The 25,753-nt window shown below is 43.4% G+C and overlaps 1 protein-coding gene across 1 annotated transcript in view; it reads right to left on the reverse strand.

The window, feature by feature from the left end:
• The window catches only part of LOC126544104 (zinc finger CCHC domain-containing protein 8 homolog), a 44,532-nt gene extending 21,548 nt beyond the window's left edge, over positions 1-22,984 (reverse strand). Inside the window, exons 1-7 of the mRNA XM_050191318.3 lie at positions 22,609-22,984; positions 22,241-22,298; positions 21,524-21,648; positions 21,330-21,407; positions 19,293-19,418; positions 16,643-16,696; positions 6,403-6,551 (exon numbers count right to left, since the gene is read on the reverse strand). Coding sequence (XP_050047275.1) covers positions 6,403-6,551; positions 16,643-16,696; positions 19,293-19,418; positions 21,330-21,407; positions 21,524-21,648; positions 22,241-22,298; positions 22,609-22,667 — 649 coding nt within the window. The 5' untranslated portion in view covers positions 22,668-22,984. The remainder of the gene's footprint in view (positions 1-6,402; positions 6,552-16,642; positions 16,697-19,292; positions 19,419-21,329; positions 21,408-21,523; positions 21,649-22,240; positions 22,299-22,608) is intronic.
• Positions 22,985-25,753: the final 2,769 nt, after the last annotated feature.

Genomic DNA, 25,753 nt, shown 5'->3' on the forward strand with positions numbered 1-25,753 from the left:
TTCGCGGCACTGAAATATTTCTACCTCGGCTATTAATGAGCCAATCTGAAAAATGTTTGTAGCATAACGCTTCCTAGAGGACATGTAACAACTTCCAGCATATGACCGAAGCATGCTGTGTGGCCTGGTGAGGGGCCCTTTAACACACTCTCCCACAAACATGCTGGCTTGCCGCAGTAAAGACTGGCTTTTCAAAATGAATTCAGAACACTTTTCTTGAGAACTTCTGCCTTTAAATTCCTATAAACTAGTGAAACACGGATGACGTACAGGCAAGCATGCTTTTTGTGAAGTATGGCAGGTAAAAATACAAACAAAATGAAGACAAAATGAAGTGGCAATGTGCTGATTACAAGCTTTGTTCGACTGAAATTTACTGAAAGACATTATCAAATTCGGCACAGATTAGAAATTTTTAAGACTAGTGGGTTAAAGCCAACAGCTCACTGAGTGTGTTTTTCATAGCCCAGGGATGTGCAAGAGCAGGAAAACGAACTGTACAGAAACTGACGTGCTGCGCAAGGCAGAGAAATTGGAGACCGTCTGTTTTTATTATTCTGTGCACATAACTTCCAAACTTCATTCTTGCGAGTGCTCAGGCGATCTTTGTCGTTGCCAGCACTGGTGCGTCACCACAGAATAATGTGTGTCCAACTGGCTCGTGGCCCGAACTAGTCATGACAGTTGACGCAAGAAGAGCCAACAGTGGGTGGCCAGAGAAGACGTATCAGAGAGAAGCAGAAGTTGCGCTAAGACTCATAGGAGAAACATCGGAAGAAAAAAAAAGTTAAAAGATGGACTGCTCAGTCATGCAACTTTGCCCAACACGACAGTTTCATGATCGTCAACAGTTTAAGAAATTAGGAATTAATCTTTTCATGAAGATTAAGCTGTTTGTTATGTGTGAATGCCAGACAGAGTGTTTGCGTTACATTTGCCAATTTAGAAAGAATCTGACAAATTTAACTAATGAAGATTTTAACCAATTATTTTTTTTTATTTATCAATACTGTAAGCCTTGAAAGGCTCATACAGGAGTGGACATACAAACAGTACAGGCGTAGCGCTTTGTTATACAGGGGTTTGCAGCAAACTCAAACAAAAAGGCAATGGTTACAATCGACGTGCCATGTAAGTAAATACAAGGAAACAAAAACAAACTATACAGTGTGTACACCATGTAAAGTGTAAGAAGCAGTTAATACAGGAAAAAGAAATTCACATTGGGTGTGCCGTGTAATGTACAAACAGTATCAAGTGTAATGTATATTACCATACCATCTAATGGACAAACCTGCGCAATAATAAAGCGCGGAAAAGTACGAAAGAACGTACGGACACCGGCGCATGTGGAAGAAGTTGGGGCAGGGCAATATGTCATTGATAAATTTTTGAGGAACGCTCAGCCAAGACGACTACAATGCGGTCATCATTCTGATAATGACTCGAGGTGCAATTCGAGTGCCGACACGAATGAGTGCACAGATTGTGAGCAAATAATGTCACTTGGGAGGGAATTCCAAGTGAAGGAAAGAATGAGTATTTGTTGAAGGAAAGAATGAGTATTTGAGTGTGCTGCAATGCGAAAAGAATGGTCTAATACATTTATCATGGTTAGTTCGACTGGGGGTGACAACCGGGGGGCACCAAGTAGTCGGATTTTGTTAAGTTTATCAGGTCATGGTTAAGAAAGTAAAGGAACTTCAAACAGGCCAACCTCCTCCGACCAGCAAGTGCTGGTATGCCTGCTTGTGTGCGAAGTGCAGTTACGCTGTCGTACCTTGAATACTTTATGTATATGAATCGGAGGGCCCTGCTTTGGATCTTTTCTAATGCCAAGTTTAAATATTTTTGATGCGGGTTCCATACTATGCTGCCGTATTCTAATATCGGCCTAACCAGGGTTTTATAAGCAGTTAATTTTACTGAGGTGGTGGCTGTCGCTAGCTTTCTTTGTAAAAATCAGAGTTGTTTGAACACGCGCGCGCAAACATTGTTTATATGTACGTCCCATTTCAATGATCTTGTTATTGTGACACCTAGATATTTGACTGAGTCTACTCGTTCCAACGAAGTATTGATTAGTTTGTGAAATTTAAGGGCTCTTCTTTAGGTGTTACAGTCATACACATAGTTTTCTGCGTGTTAATTTGCCTGCCTCATTTTTTCCACCAGGTAACGATGTTATGCAGAGACTTATTAAGCTTTGTCTGTTCATCGACTGTTTTAACAGGTGTGTGTATGACACAGTCGTCCACAAGAAGCCTTATTTTAATCCCTGGTTCCATACATGTATACAAGTCGTTAATATATACAAGAAACAGAGTTGGCCCCAGAACCGATCCCTGTGGCACACCAGAAATAACATCAAGATAGTCTGATACAGTATTTTTTACGCAAACAAACTGGGACCGATTCGAGAGGTAGGCTTCAATGCATGAAACAATCTTGGAATTAATACCAATTGATTTGAGCTTGAAGATTAGTAAACTGTGTGGAACGCGGTCAAATGCCTTCGAAAAATCGATAAAAATTGCGTCAGCTTGTAGTCTTGAATCGATTATTACAGCAAAGTCATGTATAATTTCTAAACGTTGAGTTACAGTTGAAAGCCCTTGCCTGAAGCCGTGTTGTCTGAAGTATAATAGGTTATTTTCCTCCAGATAAGTTATGATAGCCTTATTTATTATATGTTCCATTAGTTTGCAACATGTGCTGGTTAGGGATATTGGCATGCATGTGTCTAGAAGCTGCTTGTTCCCACCTTTGTGAATTGGCATGACCTTTGCGCACAACCAGTCCGCGGGAAGCACTGCCGTTTCAAGTGATGCACTGAAAATTTTATGCAGGAAAGGGACAACTGATCCGCGTATCACTTGAGAAAAATGCTTGATAAATTATCAGGGTCAGGCGATTTTTTAACATCTATTTGTAGCAGCAAATTCAAAATGCCGGACTCTGTTATCAGGATTTCAGTCATTGCTGATTCATACTCTGATAAGGGCATATTAGGGACGTGTGGACGGGAGAAGACTGACTGAAAATATGTATTGAATGAGTTAGCGATAGTATGCGCATCCTCAACCACTATACCGGCAATGTCCAATTTGATTGCAGGACTTTCCAGTTTTGACAGATACCGCCAGAATTTCCGAGGCTGATTCGTCATGAACTCAAGTATTAGAAAAAAAGTTACCTCTCGCGCTTCTTAACCTTTCTTTCAGTTCTCGTGAAAGCTGACTAACGATAGTGGAATTATGTTTTTTCTTGCGCATCTTTTGCACCCTTCTTTTCAGGTGTATAATAGTTCTTGTAATCCACGGCGTTCTCCGCTTTATTTTTTTAAGCTTGGAAGGAATAAAATTACTTTCACAGCGTACAATCCCACCTTTTAATTTTGACCATAGGTCGCAAGGTGTCCAATGTATTATTGTCAAAATCATTTTCCATAATTCCTAAAAAAATCAATGATGCTTTCATCATTTGCCCTTGTGTAATACTTAACCAAAGTTCTGGTGTCAGTACTAGGGTGCCTTGCACCCATGCCAAGATCGTCAACCGTTAATAAGATCATTATTGTAGAGCACATACTACAATTTATTAATTGTAGTCAGAAATTTGCAAAGTGTATTCACTCCAAACCAATTCTCTGGATGGCACCAGTTTCGAGATATTCATTCTCAAAGTGTGTAACAAAATACAATGGCATTCCAGTAACTTTTGTGCTTCAATGCATAAAATTGCATTTTCTTAAAAAGTTAAGTGGAAGAACAGTGCAATTTTACTGCAAGTTTGATGGCACTTATCTCAAAACCAGTGCCATTCTCAAAATGTTTATGTTCTTGCATGTAACTGACGCAGCTTTGGAGATTATGTTTGCTAAATGTGCATGTGGAACCCAGCTAAAACAACACACAAATTTGTTATTGCCCTATCTATCACGTTTGCAAAATTCTTCCAATGCTATTTCCTATGGTTTGAATGATACGTGACAAGTTGTCCTGAGAACAACATACAGTTTGACTTTAATACCTTCTGTAGCAAATTGGCTCCTAGGTGAGACACTGTGCTTAAGTGGTGTCTGGCAATTAAAAAGGTTAATAGCACAAAAAGAATGAATTTTGAAAACCTTGCCACAGCTGAGATAGCTTTTCGGTTGCTTTGAGCAACTGTGAACAATATCTCCAAACAGACACGGACAGCCTTGCTGCACCTTGTCGTTTGCTATGGACCATCACAAAATGGCAGGCGAGCGTTGCACCAGAGGGCTAGTGAATACTTCCTATTAAACAAAACTCCAAAAACCCACACTTTGTTACATTTACCGTACTTATTTGAACATAGGTCGGCTTTTTTTTTTTTTAATTCAGAAATGCTTCCCAAAGACTTGGAGGACACTTGAACTTTGCCTTTAAGAGTGGAATGCGATAACATTAAAAGATCCCCCACTGCTTCTCACATTTCCCAGCAATTGCAGCTCCTGTAACTGTAATGTTTAACGCGAAACACTGGCGGCAAATGCTATGCACGAAGGCGAGCTTTCTGCTATAAACGCAGCCTCTTGCGTGGGCCGATCACGGACGAAATGCACAGCCGTGAAAAAAAAAAAAAAAAAAAAAAAAAGATTACATCATTTTCAGGTTTCTATTACTTTTTTTGCACTTCTAATATTTGAAGATTTAATATAAAAGGCACGTATTGTCGAAGTTTTGTTTCATGAAATTTGTTTGTCGGCTGTCAATCTCAAAATTCTGAGGAATAACTTAGTCAAGAATGTAAGACAAGGTACGAGCAACTTTAGCAATAGAATGGTGTGGCAATATAACCTGCACATTGCGCATGTCATATAGCAAGGCGTGGCATATACATATTCCTAAATATATAGGGAAATTTTGGCTCACAGTCAACTCCGCCGACATTGACACCAGATTTTCTGCAACACGGGGCCCTTAACGCTGTCGTGTTAAAATGAGCTATTGACCTATATTCGTGAACAAAGCTAGCAAAGTACCAAACTAAATGGTGTATTTCTGTCACGCCCACTGAATAGTCAGTCTAGAGATTATGCAGACTGGCATTGAGAAATGCTGCATATCCAACACATTTGAAGGCACCGAAGACCACATCATTTGGGGTGCCGAGGACGCCCATGAAGCATCCAACAAAGACGACTTCTCTGGCACTTCCCATGAAGATAGAGCTTGTGGCATCAAATAGTGAGATTTAGTAGTCGAGCTTACGGTGAATGAAGGTGTCTCATGTTTAATGTTCTTCGTTTTACTAAAACGATATGGGTCGGCCTATATTCAAATTACTATTCTTTTATTTTTCAGTGAGTGCAATTTACAAGACTCAACTTATATACATGTTTGATCTATCTTAAAGTAAATACGGTAACTTGTTTTATTTATGCTAAGTAGATAGCACTTTTAGCACTTTTTGTGCATGATGGCTCAAAGAGTGCAAAGTACTGTTGCCATGGCTTTATGTGTAGAAAAAGCTTGACCTGCTCTATCTCACATATCTAGACAATTTTTTGCACAATGAATGTGCATGCAGCTGAGCACTCACAATCTGAACAGCAAAGAATCTGAGCAACAGTCAATTTTCATTATTCCTAAAATGTTTATTTTTTCTTCTAGGATGGCTTGTTCTGTAAGAACTCGCACATTGTGCATCTCATGAGTGTAAAACTGCTATGCAAAGAAGCAGACTGTGCTCATTACAGTTGAAAAAGCTTTCACAGAGTTTTACTTAGCCGAAATGAGGAGAAAATTGTTCCCATTATCCAGAGGACATTATCATAGGAAGAGTAAGAAACAACGAACATATCAGGCATAATTTCTTTTGCATGTAATTTTTATCCCGAGTCTACTTTATGTCGTTATGTCTAACAAGGTAATGGAGTAATCTTTCAGTACTTTATATGCTGCCTTGAGGAAGTTCAATTTAGAAGCATTCTGAAATGACGGTGGGGAAGAGAGGAGCACTGAATTGTAAAATTAAACCATGTTTGTGCTTTTCTCCCCTGTATTTGTTATCAAAAAACAAAAACAGGCACTCTGCATCATCGGGCCAGAATGAAGCATAAAACAATTCATGCAAATCAAAGCACATACTTTTGTGCTACCAGATTAGTTGATTTGAGCAACTGGAATGATGGAATGATTTATGTTTTGACATGGAGTAATGGCTACATGTACCTTTGATGACATATTACTTGTTACAGCTGAGATGCCATCATGAGTCAGCAATGTCATGAGTCTAGATGTCAAGCTCATGGCAACATCACACACACTCAAGGCGTAACACACAGAGCATGTCTATGTTTCATTCTGATCTGACGATACCTTCAAATGTCTTTATTCCCATTCTATTTGACAATATTAAATGTAAACCTACCAGGATCATCCAAGCCATAGATTTTAAGCCCTGAGTTTTCAACTTCTGCATATGTAAGCCAGCCTGGTGGATACCCAAGCACACGCATTCTATAGATGAATGGAGGCAGATCTTCTGGATGCAAGTCTAAAGCATTTCTCAACTCCTTGCTGAAACCAGAAATGTTTAAAAGTAATGAAAACAAGAATTTAAATGACCCATTAATTAAAAGAAAAAGGCATCACTGTAACACTCAAGCAACTTGGAGCTGTCATGGTAAATAAATAATTAAAAATGGTCTTAACCTGCCTGGTCATCAGCACTGACTCAAGAGCCCAACAATGCACTGCGCCCATTTCTCCCTAATCTGACAGCCACCAAAGGCCACACGTGCATTTTGTGTGTTGCTCTTGAAAGTACAACAAAAACAAGTGTACTAAGTTGAACATATGTACCTCACAAATGCACTTACCCCCGTATTCTCAAACGACCCTCCACTCGAAGCTCTTCCTCTGCTCTGCCAAGGTTTGACTGAAAAAGACTACTCTTCTAAAGATTTGCCGCGGATCATCAATAAAGAGCAGTGACCACTTCTGTTGAGGGGCAGCGCTGCCATCCACTTCCTCAAGTCGAGGTGGAGGAATGAGTGGAGGAACGTTCTAGAATATGAGGGTGAGTTTTGCAAGAGAATTCAAAGGATACAAACTACAAGCAAGTACACTTTTGATGGATTTTCCCAGTGTATCAGAATTGACTTGGCTCCCTGTTGGGTGTTGTGTGCAGGGGCACCACTTGTATATTGAGTGACTCACTGTCTGCAACCACAAGATCTAATGGTTATTTTCACATGAACGAGGTCATTATAGAAAACACTCAGCAGCACTCCAACTGATCAGTTGACATTTTCGTGGGTTCTCTGAATATGACAGCAAAGAGTCCATAAAGAGCATCTTCACTGGATGAATATCACGGTGAATGATGTAGGCAACTTCAAAGGTGCTACTGGCAGAAAACTTCACAATAGAAGATGAAGACATCCAGCCTGACCGCTGAATTACTCTTTCTAGAGCAAAAAAGTTTACTTCCTCCTCCTCCTCCTCACGATGTTTTGCAACAGCAGATTATTGGCAATTAAAATTCTATAGTACATCATTCTCCAACACTGTTGCAGTCTTTCAGAAGAGTTTGTTAGCTCATTGATGTGCTATATGGTGCAGCATTCAGTATGCTGCATGGCTGTGCTGCACTTTCTCAAGCAGGCAGTTTTATGGCAGTGGCATACACTGCCCGAGCAAGGAGATCAGTTTGTGGGCCATCTGGATTTCTCATCTTCCTAGCAGCATCAAAGGGTTGCATTGGCACCTTTTACATAGAGTAGGGTGATCCACATGGCCCTGCAAGGTTGGGTATCATTTGCCTGCTATTAATGGTGAGGACCATGACCTTAGTGACAGAGGATTCATTAAAGATTTAAAGCGAAGCTTTCTTTGCCTACCTTCCCAGGTTTGCCATGGTTTCAGTCTGCTGCTGGGTCGGCCAGTATGTCGGCGAATATGTTTGTGAATATATAAATATTTATAAGGTTATATATGCGGCGAATGCAATTAACAGACAACGGGCTTATAACCCTTGTATGCCGACTGACAAAGTTTTGCTGGTCAACAAACGTAATAAAAGATAAATTCCTACATAAAACATGAACATTTAATGTAAACTCACAAATATCTCTACAGCACACAGACATCTTTATGAAATAACCCATTATATTGGTACGGCGCAACCTAGCGTAGCACTATTCAGAATACGACGATTTGACGTGTAGAGTTGGAATCGATATCGACAGCCACCTTGTTTATGCATCGTTGTCTCTCTTGCAAATATTGTAAATACAACTTTATATGTGACTTCTGCAACGTAAAAAATAGGTGAGAGGTGCGAGGTACCCATGAGAAACAACAACGGAGCTCCACAGTGGTCATCACTTTGGACTGGCCAAAATGACGGATGAAACAGGACCCAAGATGGCGCGGCCCACATCAACGCCTACAGCCCCGACGGTTGCCCTGCCTCAGCTACGGGAACCAGGAACGTTCAGCGACACCGACCGCTTTGACGTGGAAGACTGGATCGCCACGTATGAGCGTATAAGTGCCCACAACAAATGGGATCAGACGATTATGTCGGCTAACTTGGTCTTCTACCTACAAGGCACGGTGAAGGTATGGTATGACAACCACGAGGAAGAGCTTAGCAACTGGGACACATGCATACAGAAGCTGAGGGATTTGTATGGCCGTCCCACTGGGCGGAAGAGCACCGCTAAGAAAGAACTAGCGACCCGCACCTGGATGTCCACAGAATCATATCTCTTACACCCAGGATGTGCTGGCTCTGTGCCGTAAGGCCGACGGTGATGTGGCTGAGTCGGACAAGGTTGAGCATGTACTGAAGGGGATCGCTGACGATGCTTTCAACCTGCTCATGTGCAAAAATTGTGAAACAATACAGGACATCATCAAAGAGTGTCAACACTTTCAGCAAGCCAAGAGCCGCCGCATTGCAACGCCATTCGCACGTTTGCCGAACACAGCTGCGACATCCTCTTGTGACGACAGGCTAGGAGTGCAGCGACTATCATCATCAGATGACCTGACGCAGATAGTGTGACGAGAACTTGAAGCCGCGGCTCCTGCAGCCCCTTTTTTTCCTACACCAGGGAAGCGAACAACTTGCCTGCAGCACCATTTGGGCAGGCAATAGTCCGCGAAGAACTCTCTAATCATGGAGTTCATCCTGTATGTGCCGTTGCCGCTTCGCAGTTGTCTCATGTGCCAGGTGCATCAACTGGTCCGCGGTATCCTGCACGCTACTGAAATCTAGCCGAGTGGCGAGCTGTAGGCGATAGGCCAATCTGTGTTGCCTGCCGGCGTATCTGTCACGTTGCTCACCATTGTAACAACCGTACTGTCTTCTCCCTCTGCGACCGACATTCACCAGTTATTTTTGCCCCGAATACAGTGAGTGTCATTACCAGCCTCTATTGGCACCACAACCGCAAAACAATGACGCTCGTGCTCCTTGGAACAGTCCCTCATCGTCATTCCGACATCAGCAGTCCCGTTCGCCACCAGCTCGTCAACCATTGTACCTATCGCTGCAGGCTTGCCGCAGGCTCGTCGCCCACCGTCCCCAATGCAGCCCCGATGCTCGTTTCCGGAAAACTAAGCGATGCAGCTTCCGGAGATGACGCTGCACTGATGACTTGACCGCAAAACCCTCTCATCACTTTGCCAATGAAACAGAACTTGATGGACATTTTAGTCGATAGCATCAGTGTCCCAGCACTCATTGACACTGGTGCGCACATATCTGTGATGAGTGCCAATTGCGTCAATGCCTGAACAAAGTTCTCACACCCGCTGCGTCACGCACCCTCTGTGTCGCCGATGGAGGAACGCCTACCATGCTTGGTATGTGCACTGCTCGCATTAGCATCGTGGGGCGCCTAATGACTTTTTCTTTTTGCTGTTTTGGAACAATGCCCTTATACATTATACTCGGCTTAGACTTTTTAACGTCCCATTCAGGCCTTTTTGATTGTGCGTCTAGTGTCATTCAGCCTGAACTGCCCCACAGGTGCTATAGTCCACTAGTCACACAACCATGGTTATGCTCTCCCGAAGACATCCGCCTGTCGCCTCAAGCCACTACGTATGTCACTCTACTGTTGTTCCCATCTGTTCCTGACGGCGTCTATGTACTATATCCCACTGCTGACATACTGCTTGAAAGAAATTTGGCTGCTCCCCATACCATGATCACTGTTACAGGCAATCAGACTTTGCTCCCTTTCCTCAATTTTAACTGCTCGACTCAAATTCTTCCCAGAGGCATGTCTTTGGAGGACACCTCGCCTGTGAGCGAATGCGAGATATCGGCTCTTGACGTCGAAATTCCGTCGCCCTCTACAGGAACCTCAGATTCACCGACTCTCACAGACGAACTTAGCAAGATGATTGCACCTGATCTTCCGGCACAAGCTGCTGACCTCCGCCGTCTTTTGGAAACTTACCCGACATTTTTGACCTGGTCGGCCACCCTTTAGCCCATCGGTGGTCACCCATTGTATTTACACCAGAGACGCCTATCCGATACGCCGCCGACCGTATCGTGTTTGACATATTGAATGAAAAGTGATACAACGAGAAGTTGATAAGATGTTGGCTAAAGGCGTTGTCGAGCCATCTTGCAGTCTGTGGGTGTCCCCTGTTGTCCTTGTCAAGAAGAAGGATGGTAGTTGGTGCTTTTGTGTGGATTACAGACACCTCAACAAAATCGCATGCAAGGATGTATACCCCTTGCCACGTACTGATGACGCCTTGGACTGCTTACATCGAGCCAAGTACTTTTCATCGATAGACCTCCGGTCAGTCTATTGGCAAATCTCGGTAGATGACATGGACCATGAGAAAACTGCTTTTGTAACACCTGACGGCCTCTACCAATTCAAGGTTATGCCGTTCGGCTTTTGTAATGCCCCAGCAACCTTCGAAAGAATGATGGACTCCTTACTTCACAGCTATAAATGGTCCACATGTCTGTGTTATCTAGACGACGTCATAGTCTTTTCACTAACTTTCATGAGTCATCTTACGCGCCTATCGGCTATTCTTGCTGTTTTCCGATGCACCGGCCTTCAATTGAACTCATCCAAGTGCCACTTTGGACGTCGTCAAATTGCCATTCTTGGCCATTGCGTCAGTGTTGCTGGCATTCAACACGACTCTGAGAAGATTCGTGCGGTCCAGAACTTTCCTGTTCTGTCTTCCACCACAGACGTAAGAAGCTTTGTTGGGCTATGCTCATATTTCCGTCGTTTTATCAAGAATTTCGCCAAAACTGCTCGCCCACTCACCGACTTACTTAAGGACGTTGCTTTAACATGGGGCCTTGCTCAAACCAAAGCCTTCTCTCGCCTCGTAAGCTTGCTCACTGCTTCCCCATTGCTGGCTCATTATGATCCATCTGCCGCTACTGAAGTCCACACGGATGCCAGCGGCCATGGGACTGGAGCTATAGTTGTTCAAACTTGTTCAATGGCAGCGTAACGCAGAGTGCGTAATTGCATACGCCAGCCGCTTCCTGTCGCCAGCAGAGAGTAATTTTTAAATTACCGACCGGCGGGTTGGTTTGGCCAGTTGCCAAATTCCGCCCCTACTTGTACGGCCGCACATTTTTCATGGTTATCGATCACCATGCCTTGTGGTGGCTCTCCTCACTTAAAGACCCCACTGGACGATCGGGTAGATAGGCGCTACGGCTCCAAGAATATTACTGCTGTTTTACACAAGTCAGGCCAGGCCGTTAGCACAAGGACGCCAACTACCTCTCCCGTCATCCTGTCGACCGCCCTGAATATGATGCGCATGACACCGACTCTTGCATCCTGGCCATTTCTGATTTGCATGACAACCGCACTGAACAACGGCGTGATGACTGCTTACGTGTTCTCATCGATTGTAGCAATTCTGGAAATTCGGAGCCCACGCTGCACATGTTCGTACCCCACAACGACGTTCTCTAGTATCGCAGCTTACGCCCTGAAGGACTAGAATTTTTACTCATACCACACCATATCCAGACATCAGTTCTTGAGCAACTGCATGACACCCCTACTACAGGTCACCTTGGCATTTCATGCACTTACGACCGCGTACGGCATCGCTTCTAATGGCCAGGCCTGTACTGTCCCGTGCACCGTTACGTTGCAGCCTGTGGGCTCTATCAGCACCATAAAAAACCTGCTGTGCTGCCCGCCGGACGCCTTCAACCCATCGACGTGTCCTCAGAACCATTCTTCTGCGTCAGCCTCGATCTTCTCGGCCCTTTTCCAACATTCAAATCTGGCAACAAGTGGGTCATTGTCGTGACTGATTATGCGACCCAGTACGCGACATGTGAGCTTTGCACACAAGCTGTGCAACTGAGGTGGCAGATTTCCTTTTACATAAGGCCATCCTCCACTACGGCGTACCTCAGCAGCTCCTCACTGATTGCAGTCGCACCTTCTTGTCTTGAGTAGTTCAAGACCTACTTCACTCCTGTTCTGTCAAGCACAAGCTTTCCACCACCTGCAGACAAACAGACTGATGGAGCGGCTCAATCGCACGTTGACAGAAAGGCTGTCTATGTATGTTTCTGCGGGCCATAGTGACGAGGACAGCATGTTACCCTTCGTGACCTTCGCCTATAATTCACCCTGTCACAAGACTGCTGGCTTTTCACTCTTTTACCTTCTGTTCAGCCGCCACCCTTTGCCCTTTGACACACTGCTTCCTTCCTCGACGAACACTCCCATTGAATATGTTCTTTGCCCAGGCTCGCACGGTACGCCAGATTGCCGGCTACCCGAGTCTCAGGCCATGCAGGAGATCCGGTATGACAGCCGACATCAGAACGTTCAATTTCCAACTGGCTCCACTGTCCTCCTATGGACATCATGTCACCATGTCGGCTTGTCTGAAAAGCTGCTGCTACACTACACAGGGCCCTACACGATATTGCGTCAGCTTGGCGATGTGAACTACGAGATCACTCCACTGGACTTGAGTGTCCCCACGGACATTGTGCATGTGTCCCCACAGAAGCCTTACTTTGCCGCGAGTTCACCTCCCTTATAGTTAGCACCGAGACGGCGCCTTTACAGGCAGGGCTGTGTTAAGGTGCAACCAAGACTGGTGCCAGTCAGAAGACCATTAGACATGTAGAGGTGGAATCGGTCTTGACAGCCATCTTGTTTATGCATCATTGTCTCTCTTGTAAATATTGTAAATAAATCTTTATATGTGACTTCTGCAACGTAACAATATTCGACAAATTCTTTGATTTACTTTATTTTCCTTATCCATTTGGCACGTGCCACTGGGTGTGTGCCCATTCTTGGCCAATCATCCAGAATGGGTATGTGCCACTGTGATACAAGAGGTATAGAATCGTTAAATGTAGCTAGATATGTAACACACTTCTATGTGCATACACCTGTCATCACCATTCTTCCCTTGACAGGCATCATGCATCACCTTCGTCCTTGTGATGTCATTGCATAGACATCTAACACTGTGCATCCACCCAATTTGGTAATTGTATTTCAGCATAGCTTCTGAGTGGTACAGTGAATAAACATAAAGATTACATAAGGATAAAGTTGTGGCCTTTATAGTAGATAAAAATAACATTCTGTGAAGTTTCACTTTACATAGGATGAAACAAAACAAAACTGCACGCATCAGTGTTAGTTGTAAAGCATTTAACTGCTTCACTAAAGCTTTGCTTCACATAGAAGCAACATGTGCGTTGGATGTGCAAAATTTTCTTTTTTTAATTTTATGAGTGGAAGTAGGTTATATGTATGCTTACTGTTTGGTTGTGTTACTGAAGGCAGGATAACATGTAATGATGATCGCTAGGTTGCTATGGCAATTATAGGTGTCATAATGTGCAAATAAAGTTGCCGGATGATTTTTCAGACCAGCTCGATTATTCAGGCTTCACCATGGCACTGCCACCTACTCCACAGGGCCAATGTATACAAGTGACCGAAGTTTCAAACACCGCATGGTGCATTAGCAGATTTTTCGGATGGATCCATGCGCAATACTTCATATATAAACATAGCGGCCACGAACAAAGCTGATGCCATTCAAGTGATTCAAGCTGCCGCCCGTGCCCTTGCTTGTGCTGTCGAGGCAATCCCGTGGCTTCCAGAATGCCATACAGCCACTGAAGAGAGTTTTGTCGACTTGTTACCAAACTGCAACTTTGCAACTTTGGTTGCCAAGTCATTGAAGGGGTACAGGTTTGGCCTAGTCTGTAGGGAAGCTGGGCAGCAAACCATAGCAGAAAGCTCACCCTCAATATGTTTGTACTTGTAGTTTACACCGGATATAGGGTGTGGGATCACGTGTATGGGCTGGACTGACGGCCCCGCATGTGAAAGTAGCGTTTGGGTCTGAGGTCGATCAGCCAGCTACTACCACAATGCCTACCAACTTTGTGTGTGCATTTACTAGACAGGACAATGCAATCTTACATGCAGGCATAAAGCTCCAAACTGAATTTGTGCAGCAGTCTAAACTCACAGTGTCATGAAGTCAAGGTCACATGGTCAATATCTGCACTTCACGAAGATGTGCAGCAAACATGAGGCTGCGCGATGGCCAAGCTTTAAATGTACTCGTGGTCTCGACCACCATGAAACTCAACTAGATATTATTTCAATAGAGAACAAGCACAACATACAGGAAAATTTTGTAAATGAGTTTTTAGCTGTTCTCGTGTCGTAAAAAACAACAAAATTTATTTTACAATTCGAACTTCTTTTTTTAATTGGCTGATTATTTTTAAATTTTTGTGGCTTATTTCATGCATGAAAAATTGGTTGGCAACTGTAAATATGATTATAGAGAAGAAGGCATCCCAGCCAGTTTTGAGCTGGGATGCCTATCACTGGGAAATGCGGTGCTCAAACCAACATTGCCATGAGGACACTGGCAAAGTACTATCATGAGCAATATGAGCGGGAACACAGTAGCGCATGTCAGATAGCCTCAAACCCTGCTATGGGCGATACGTGGCGGTCGCCGAGGGAAACGAAGTGGAAAGGAGGACGCTGTTCTAATAACTGTTGACACTCCCACCATGCGTCTCTTTATACAAAGTGCCGAACTTCGCATCGCCAGCGCACACTAATAAAGCTGTTGGATATTGCGGTTGCTAATAACTTGTGCACTGAAGCCTGGCCAATGGCAGCACTCTTTTGAAGCGTAAACATGCGAGAGCTAATTCTCTGGAAAATCTGTTCGTCTATCTGAAACGCGTGACACGATGTGCTCTATAAGATTTACATCAGGTCCTATGGGGGTATAGCTGAAAATACCTTACGCTAAACGCAGGAACGGGCGCATAGAAGCTTTCAAAAAATGAAAAAAAAAAAAAAAAAAAAAACGACTCAAGAAAAAAATGCCTCGCTGTAAGTTACTGTGCACGTAACCGTCTTATCGGCTATTGGCGGCCAGTGAAATGCCGTAAGCCGCCGTCTTCAACGAATGCAGGCGTGGTGGGAGTGCCAACAGTTAGCGGAAGAGCGTCCTCCTTTCCCATCTGCTGTGGGGATGCGCGACTCTCACGCGTCCCCCGATATGTTGTTTTCTCACATAGCTCCCATCTCCTGCTCCGCCGCACGGCGGTCGGTACGCTTTCAGGGTAGTACGAGAGATGGTGCGAGTGTTGCTCTGCTAATGCCACTTAACAGCGGGGTTACTTGGGCGCAAAAGGGAGAAGGCTCTTCCTCTTTGGCTCGAGGTTGGCAAGCGGCACGGATGGTCTGCGCATGCGCTGATCCATGCTTCTGCGAGACCGTCTCGCGAGGCCTACTCCGGAATGGACAAACACGATCGTTCGAACGCGCCACCGTTCACATGACCGTACGTGCCAACGACCAGGCGTTGGTGTCCAGCATGGGGCGAACATATTCGCTCGTTATCCGGCCGTGGTGAGTCGGACTTCCGCAATTTGTCGCTTGCCCATCGGCATGTTTCGTGGATAGCAACTTGGCTAGCAGGCATTAGTCTATGAAAGGTGCAATAAATGCCGTTGTGATCATTTGCGCTACTGTCTTGTCATTCCTTTGTCCCAAGAGCATGGGTGAGAACCCCATAAAGCGTATCGCTCTAACTCGGTTTCGAGGCTATTTGCCACGCGTTCACAAGTTCCCGCTCATATTGCTCACGATAGTACAAGCATAATGGGAAGATTGTCTCATAAGGTCATTACTGCTATGGATGGTGTGTGTTAAAGTTTCATCTTGGCAGCGCTTGAAAAGACATCAGCTGTATTCGAACTAGACCATATTGAATCCCTGTTGCATAAGCAGCTTTTTGAAGAGGAGTAGCTGACTCCAACTAAAGGCACCTTTCCTTTAAAACTGTCACACACAAAGAAAAGAAGGACAGAAGCATGGAACATTTAATTTTGTAATGGCAGTTGCTCAAGGCACTTTATGCAATTTTTATCACTATCAAATTTTTCCTGTGCCTTCACTACTCAAAGGGAGACAAAGTTATGAGCCAATGCTTCTGCCGAAAGTGTTTTCCAGCTAGTACTTAATAACAAAGGCCTAATTCAATACAGGAATATGTTTTGCCCCATTGAATGATGCTTCTAATTATTATTAATTTGATCTTACAGTATTTTTCATGCTTACCTATATTTGCCAGGTTGGAAACGTTGCGACAGCATTTCATGCTCGAAGTAACGTCTGGAGAAAAAAAAAAGAAAGCATGAAATTATAAATGCAACCAGCTTGCCTGTTTGCATACAATCAGCATGTCAAGCAATAACACTAGCCAACCTTTCATTAGAAATGCATGTGAAACAACCATAGTCAATGCAACTTACATTGTAAAGACTTTCAGAAGATTACTCGCATCAGGAACATAGTTATGGCTCGCTTATGTTAAGGGGAGTGTGGCTTTCGCATAGCATAAAATGGCAAAATTGATTTCCAGAAAATTACATTTTCAGTTTCTATAACTAATTTTCTATCTGATTCCGAAATATCATCACTGAAAACCACATAGAAGTGCTCTAAAAAATTTGCTGTATCAGCCAAGCTGGCAAAAAAAATTTCTGGCCGCACCATTCATATGGTGGCGGATTAACCAGCGAAGCTGTTTAAGGTAGATCACCACCTTCAAAAACGTGTTTTCTGATAAAAATAAATTATTTAGCATTTTAAAGCTCCATGTCTATTCAAGAATATTTAGCAAAAAAATTGTTATCTTAAGCTGTTCAAAAGTTACTGCCATTTTTCCAAACCCTCCTAGACGCATCTGAAACCGAAACTGAAGGTTTCAGATTTCACAGCATCTGCCATCTTGTCATAAATGTATCTTTGTATACATTTTACGTAATACTAATTTGTTTAAGTATGTTCTAAAGCTTTTGGAAGCATTTTGTGGGACATAATGTTTTAGATTTATTCAAAAATTTCCGCTAAAGGGCTGTACGGCACTGTGGCACTCTGTTGTTTACATTGCGTGCATTTGCATAGAGTTGTGTTTGCGTCTGGGTTATCTGTGCCATCTGTGCTTTATTGTATGCCATTTCGAGCTCGCAGATTTATTTCTAGCTTTTCAAGAAAAAAGTATCTTGAACTTAGCTTATCCATTTTCCCCGGAACGCTGGCTTTCGTATAGTAGTAGGGTTTTTTTGCCTTCTTGTGTCACCTCCCCCCTCCTTGTATGGGAACTGCCTCTTCTACTCCCTCCTCTCTACAGTTCAACTACGTCCCCTCTGGACTCGCACGCTAGTAGTAGAAAGAGAAGCACTGCAGTTTCTGGAATGCTTTTGAGAGGGGTTACGGATAACTACAGCAATCATGGTGTGGTGACGCCCAGGGAGCTCCAGAGGGCATTGTGCCCATTCACCGCAGTGGGGTCCAAACGAGTTTCTCGCATAGCCTGTCATGTACGCACTCCTGTCATGTACATACACGCTCTGAACCACCCCTTGATATGGTGTCCCAGACAGCAGCAGCAGTGGGAAAGTCGAAGGAAGAGGCAAAGAAAGCTTCCCTTTAAAATAAATGCACACGAATGAAATGTGATGATTAGTATTGCTGGTGGTATGTACTGTCAAACCTTCAATTGTGCTTGCACACACACTGTAACATAAACACTACAATTTACGCAAATTTCAATGGCAGTCAATCCACTTATGAAAATAAGATCTTGAAAAGAAGAAGAAGAGAGCTTGTTACTGTTATTAGCAACAACTTGGCAGCGACTTTCAGAGTGGTGAAGCATGCATGGAAATGACAAAGTGCCCTGACAAGGCTAGCTATTTATCTCATGGGTCCATAAACATTGTGCAAATTTGACATTTGTCACTCCTGTTGCTATAAAGCAGGCACATAGAAATTATTTGAGCCTGAGGAGGGGGGGGGGGGGGTGAGCACTATACACTATACCGACAATACATTGACAAACATTGTCTGGAAAAGAATTGGTAATGACCAGTCTCTAAGCAGCAGCATTCTGGTATCTCTCCCTGTAACCCAGCATCTCTCCCGTCAAGCTTGAGGAATGCCCGCAAATGCAAATTATAGTGGATATCCTCTTGGGATTTTTTTTCTTCTCATGTTACTGCTTTTCATACCATACCTTATTTAGGGCAATGCAGTAATGCAAAGCAATTGGCTGAATAGTGCTAATAGTTTATGCAGCACTGCGAGCGTTCACGTTAACCATGCTGCACAAGTGAAATTGTGTGTTAACATGACTTTTCTTAATACTGTGTCTGTAGCAAACAGAGCAAAAGTACTAAAAGTGTTTAGTCTATCAATGAATTCTGCTGAAGAGCTTGTACAAAAAGCAGCCTGCTGTGATTGTCATGATTGTACACATTGCGATACCTTTTAGCTACTGCTCACTTTCATGTTCCCCAACCTTGTGAAGTACATTTCCATTTACACTCCTTTGAAAATAAACTATGTACTTTTTAGGAAACAGATCGTTTTTTACATTTCACACTATTGAGCATCCACTTCTCTGCTTTGCAGTAATGCAGTTATAGTGAGTACTCATAATGCTAATTTAAGTGAATTTATATTCCATAAATGTTTGTGCCAAATACAACAATTATACCTGCAAATCCTTTAGTATGTCAAAAATATACATACTATGCAAGCAACTATGTATGCAAACGCAGTTTATAGTTCCTTCAAGATCTCATTGTACTACAAAAATATTGCTAGGCATTAGGCCATGATAGTGCAGGGCCATTTTTTTAGGCTGATAGGAGAAAACAAAAACTGCTGGCCATGCACATCAAGACAAGTGGGAGATACTTACAGTTTTTTTGGTGCTACATCCCTCTCTCTGGCCATTTCCCTGCGCTTTTGGGATACACGTGCCATGTCAATATCCTTCGTGCATTCATTTAAGAAGTGCTTTCCACCACAGTTGAAGCATACAACACTGAAAGATGCATTTCAGAGCTTTAATTTGTGTCAGCAAAGTACAGCATAACAAATGCATTCTATTGCTGCACAACAGCAGAGGTGACCATAGACATTTTATTGGAAAATTACAAGTAGCATGGACACAAGTGTCCTTTACAAAGGACTATTGCTGCTGCTGTAAAATTGCAATAGCTCAGTTTAAAAAACATGTGATTGCCTCACAATTACTTGAATAAGTATGCATAACTGATGAATCCCTGAAGTACTGACATCATATTTTTTACTTTTCATTTCTTGCACTAAATGAAGGCCCTGGACCTAGAAAATCCAGAAAAAATACCGGCAAGCCTCATTGCGCCCTAAATAATTAACAATAATACCTTCTCTAGGAGCTGGTTTCATTTGCCAGGAGGTGTGTGTGCCGTGACATCACAAAACAGAAGGCGGTCACGTGGGAGCAGGACATTGTGACATTTTGTCACTTGGTCCAGCTTGCTCAGTAGTCTGCTACTCAATTATGCGTCTCGATGCAGCAGTGTAACAGATAACCAAGCGAGTTGGAGCAAGTGCCTGCTCCCACATGACCGCCTTCTGGATCATGACATCATGATACATAAAACTCCTGGGAAATGAAACTGATACCGTATTATAGTAAATTATTTAGGGTGCTCTGAGGTTTGCCAGTATTTTTTCCGAGGTGTCCAGGTCCACGACCTAAAAACCTTGCGTAGAGAGTGTTTATGTGCCCTCCTAACGAGGACTGCCTCACGGCAGGACATTAAATGGGGGTGGGTCCGGGTATACAGCGAGATGTTTAGCGAGCTCGCCTAAACAACCTCTGCAACTGAGCTTGGCAAGAATGAGAAGTTCTGTGTTTGCAAAAGGATCTAGCCAATTCAGAGAAGGGCCAGGAAGGTTAACACGGAAAATGGCACGAGCTGTCTCATTCCCTATTATGACCGAATGGCGAGGTATCCACTGTATGCAGTTCTTTCGGGTGGGGTGTGCAGCGAGGTGTGCTACTAAATTGTGGTAGAGTGGTGTAGAGAGGTGAGTGGTTGCAAATTCTAGACATGTCGCATCGCTGTGTGTTCCGATACATATATTGTGGGGATCAGGGATGGTGGTGGAAATATAAAGAGTGCAATGTTGACTTTCCCCATGCTCTCAGTTGGGGCAGTGTAGCAATGGCTGCATATTACTCCTTTATTTCTTTTTCTACTTTCTGCGGCGCTCTTGTGGTAACCCTACAAGGTTGGTGTCTCGCAAAGGTGCCCAAGAGTGACAAAGGAGCGCTGACAGGATGGGCAGGACAAGTTAACTGCACCTTCTATATTTCCTAGTAGAGCTGCAATTGGTGCCAGTTCATCATACATTGTCTTGGAAAAATGTGTTGTTATGCACAGGGACAGAACTGGACGGAGTATACCATACGGAGTGCGATTCCACTTCCTAGGTCTGCAAGGGTGTGCACGCATTCACAAGCTTGTGCTCACTAAAGTTATTCATGTCAACAAACAGTCACTCAGTGGTCAGTGTCTACGCACTGTCACCTCAACTGTACCATCATTGCTGACACCACATAGGCTGGAAAAAGAGTGAAGGCCTTGAAAGCTGCAGGAGGGAGTGAGCAACATATGAGAGATTGTAGGTTCCCAGCTGCATGCAGAAGAATATTTGGCTCACATGTTCACAGCAGCAGTGTATACAGATTGCGTTTTTTTTTTATTATTATTATCAGGTTCAGAAACCCACCTAAATACCCATTACCCTTAAAGTACTTATTTTAAAGGAAGCGCTATGGACACGAGAGTGTGTTTATACAGGTATAGTCTTGCTAATGTTTTATACATATTTTTATTCTTTTTTTCTGAACAAAGGCCAGTCTCTGGCCAAATTGCTGAATAAAGCGTTTTCTTGCATTTACCTGGGTTGGGGTGGTGCATCACCGGAAGCTGATTCTTCTGGCTCGGAATCATCAAGCTGAATAAAATCATCAGTACGGCTGAAAATATTACTAAGAAAATGTAACATGGTCATTTTGATTCACACCTTGGACAAACCCCATTTAAGTCATGCATGTACACTTTCTCAAACATTGGTGTGCAATAAAAAGGATACTATGATGGGTGCTTGTCTGTATTTCTGGTGCCATCCGTGGACATGAACCTTGTGAAGGCATCTTTATCGCCTTTGTTATCAATAAAGAACACTTCACTAGATGTAGTTTGTTCATGATCTTCTTCCTAATGGCACAACACAATGAATTAGCAGTAGGATGCATATTATCATGATTACATATCAAAAGCATCTATTAAGATATTAATGAAAGCATGTGCAAAAAAGTAACAAATATTTAAACAGCAACACTTGTACAATAGGCATATTTCATGGTTATGCGCATTAAAGACAAGATCTCAAAAGGAACAGCAACATTCAGTCTGGTTTCTGCGCGCATCATACGTTCACACAGTTCTAGCTTCTAATGTACACTTTTCATTTGAAAATTATGAGGTGATAACTACTCTTGTAAAGGGGTAATTAGCCAATTACCATAATTATCATTTAGCGCCTGCAGAATCACACACAAAAAAACGAAGAGCTATTCGTTGTAAACAAGCTAATTAGGCTATTGATTTTCGCTTTAAACAAGAGTCGATATGGATATGCGGAACATTTAAGACTATAAAAGAGAAAAGCAAAATCGGCTTTGGACCCAACATCTGCAAACATTTTTTTTTTTTTTTCATAACCGAAAACGTTTGAGCAGCCTTTTTTTTTTTAATGGTTGCGTGTTAAGAACGTATGTGTACGTCTGGTCCGGACGTTGCAGTTTACCTGCTTTAGGAGTTTGAGAGGTGGCTCATCATCCTGGTTTTCAACAGAATTAACCTCCCTGTAGATAGGAAATAAATGCGTCAGTTTGAACAGACAGACAAAGAACTTTATTGAGGTCAGTGTTTGAATGGGGAAAAAATTTATTCGCTTTGTTTCTCATGCGTTTTTTTTTATTTCGTTAAGCAACAAACAAGCGAACACGTCCGACACGAACATGAAAACGGCAGTCACATAGCCTACGAGGCCAACAGATCCTAGCGCATTGCGGATCGCTGAAAAATTTGTGATTAGGGTAACAGCAACAAAGCAACCCGATATCTCATGACTATGTACTAGGTGAAAGAAACAGACAAAATGCACGTACTTACCTTTCTAGGTTAGTATCGCAGCGATCGTCACAGTCTGATTTTTCTCTGTTTTCATTCATATTCGATACTCACTTTATAGTGGGACGTATCATGACCATGAACACATTATTAATGCAGAAAGCCAAAACCTGACACACACGGACTCCCTAAAGAGAACAGATAGGGTCGTTATTTCGCGAAAACTAAGTAATTTAGGAGCGAAACACGAAAACTATCGATAGCTGCGATGCTGCGGATCACGGACACTGACACAAGCCCACGGCACAAGCACGAGAAGGTAGTTTGAGGGATCGCCCGATATTTGTGCGCAGGCGCCTATATGAGCGGGCCCGAAAGAAAATGTGGGGGCTTTTGCTCCTCGAACTTATGGCACTGTCTAGGCACTACGGAGGAGGTTCCTTAGCGCGTGTTGTATGCGTTTGTCCCTAGGCGTGTTGGCATTGCGGAGTGAAGTCGAGTTTGGGTGGATGGATGGATGGCGGCTACACCCTTTGTAACAGGCGGTGGCTGGCGCCACCTAGCCTTTTGTTCCCCTCCTATTTGTTCCCCTTTATATCCCCTTCTCCTTAAACTAGTTTTCACTCCCCTCCTCCCCCAAAATAAATATCTAAAATAGTATAGAAAACATTAGCTCCCCGATTTATGGTATTATCTCTCCCTTGACTTCCTCCACCAATCCTCTAGCCTCCCCTTCGTCACTGCCACTCTTTTCTCGTCTATTTGCCCTCGTTCCCCGGGAAAACCTAATGCCCCTTCCATATCTGTCACTGTTCCCTCAGCCAGAATCGGGCGAAGGTCTGTGCATCTCAGCACTATATGCTCTGTGGTCTCAGTTTCGGCTCCGCAAGCTGTGCATAAAAGGTCCACGTCTTCAAATTTAGCCCTGTATGTTTTCGTTCTCAAAACTCCCGTCCTAGCTTCGAATAATAGTGAGCTGCCCCGCGAGTTATCAAATAAGAGTTCTCTCTTTATCGCCTGTTTTTGTGTCCTATACATAGCTAGCGTTGGCTTTCCGAGCATTCTTTCTTCCCACCTTTTTCTTTCCGTCTCCTTCACCTCCTTTCCCACACTAGAACCCCGTTGGACCCCCTCCCTCGGCTGTAGGTATCTAATCCTCAGCTTCCTAGTTCTGAGTGTCCACTTTGTGTTCAAACTTTTCATGTATAGATATTTGTACACTTTTCCCGCCCACCTTTCTTCCCCCAGTGCTGCGAGTCTCTGTTCATATTTTAGCTTACTTATTGACTCTCTACTTTCGAATGACGTCCATCCCATGTTCCCCTGCACTCCCTCATTAGGGGTGTTCCCGTGCGCTCCTAAGGCCAACCTGCCTACACTTCTCTGTCTTGTTTCCATGCATGCCTGAACTTTCGATTTCATGCACAGTACTGAATGTCCGAATGTGAGGCCAGGTACCATAACCCCTTTCCATACCCCTCTAACCACTTCGTACCTATTATAGTTCCACAGTGCCCCTTGTGTTTCATTACAGCTGAGTTCCTTTTCACTTTTTCAACCATAATTTTTTCATGTTCTTCCAAGTATTTTTTGTCCTCGTTTAGCCATATGCCCAAATGTATTTTTCAACATGATCAATCTTAGTGCCTTGTATTTCCAATGGTTCCCCCCTTTCTTCATTATATACTATTATCCCAGACTTCTCTTTACTGAATTGCAGTCCCAACTTTTCTCCCTCCTCTCCACATATTCTCATTAATTCCTGTAGTCCTACTCGGGTGTCAGCAAGCAGTACAATATCATCTGCATACATCAGTCCGGCTAGTACTTGAGCTACCTTCTGCCCTTCCAGCATATAGCTTATGTCGGTTCCTATTGTGCTCTGTTCTAGCCTCTTTTCCATTTGGCTCATGTATATCATAAAAAGCAGAGGCGACAATGGACAGCCCTGCCTGAGACCACTTCTTATTTTAGCTGGCTTTGTAGTTTCCCCCTCCCATGTTATCTCTACCTCATTATCCGTATAAACTTGTTTTAGGAATCCAACCAACTTTCTATCTAGACCATATTCCTTCAACTGGCTCCATAACTTTTCTCGGTTTACATTATCATATGCTCCCCTAATGTCTAAAAAAGCTATCCATAGTGGTTTCTGCCTGGCTGCCGCTATCTCTATGCACTGTGTTATAACAAATAAATTATCATCTAGCCTTATCATCTAGTCATTCTGCAGCTCTCCCAAGATCTCTTCACATTCCTCCATTCTCATTTCCACCATCTGCATTGCTACTCTGTATATGACTGGTGTGACAGTTATTGGCCTGTAGGATTTAATGTTGTCCTTGCTTCCCTTACCTTTGTAAACCAATATCATTCTGCTTGATTTCCAGTCCTGTGGAACATCTCCCCCTACAACTATTTGTTCGATAAGTTGCCGTAATTTTAATTTACTTTTCTGGCCTAATATGCTTATCAATTTCATAGGTATGTCATCAGGTCCTGTCGCTGTTCCCACGGGGACCTTGTGTTCAATTCTGTCCCATTCCTTACTTGTCATCCCTCTGTTCTCCTCTAATTCTGTCCTGCTGTTGTCATTGTTCCCCATTTCGCTACCCTCTGGCTCTGCAAATGCTGCCTCTATTGTTAATCTAATATATTCCTGAGCTTCCTCTCCCTCTACCTTTGTTCTTTCTGGTGTGGTCAGTGAGTGCTGAACCACCTCTGTCTTCTTACTCTGTTGCCTTATGTGCTCCCAAAACTTCTTAGAGGCATTTCTGTCTTTTCTGCTTACCTCTAACAACCACTGCACCCAAACTTTTGCTTTCTTCTCTTGAATTAATGCCGATGCTTCTCTTTTCATTGCAAGGTAATTCTCCCATTTTGTCTCCGCCTCTTCTGGTGAGGCTCCCCTTTTCTTTGCTGCTCTGTGTTTTGTGCACGCATCTTTGCGTTGCTCTATGGCCTCCTTAACTTCTCGGTCCCACCAGCTTTTCGGTTTATGTTTTCCCTGCTTACTTCCTAGTTTCCTAATCTGTCCCTTCTCTAGCTCCATGGGACAGACATGCCTTGTTTACACTCGGACGCTGGTTGCCAGCTCGGTAAAAAAATTATGCAGATCCCACGCACTGTGGGAATCGATGTAAGCGAAGCTTTCCGTGCTGGATCGTTTGATTGACGATAATTAACG

This window comes from Dermacentor andersoni, chromosome 1, assembly GCF_023375885.2.
Source record: "Dermacentor andersoni chromosome 1, qqDerAnde1_hic_scaffold, whole genome shotgun sequence".
In the NCBI taxonomy this organism is placed as follows: Eukaryota; Metazoa; Arthropoda; class Arachnida; order Ixodida; family Ixodidae; genus Dermacentor; species Dermacentor andersoni.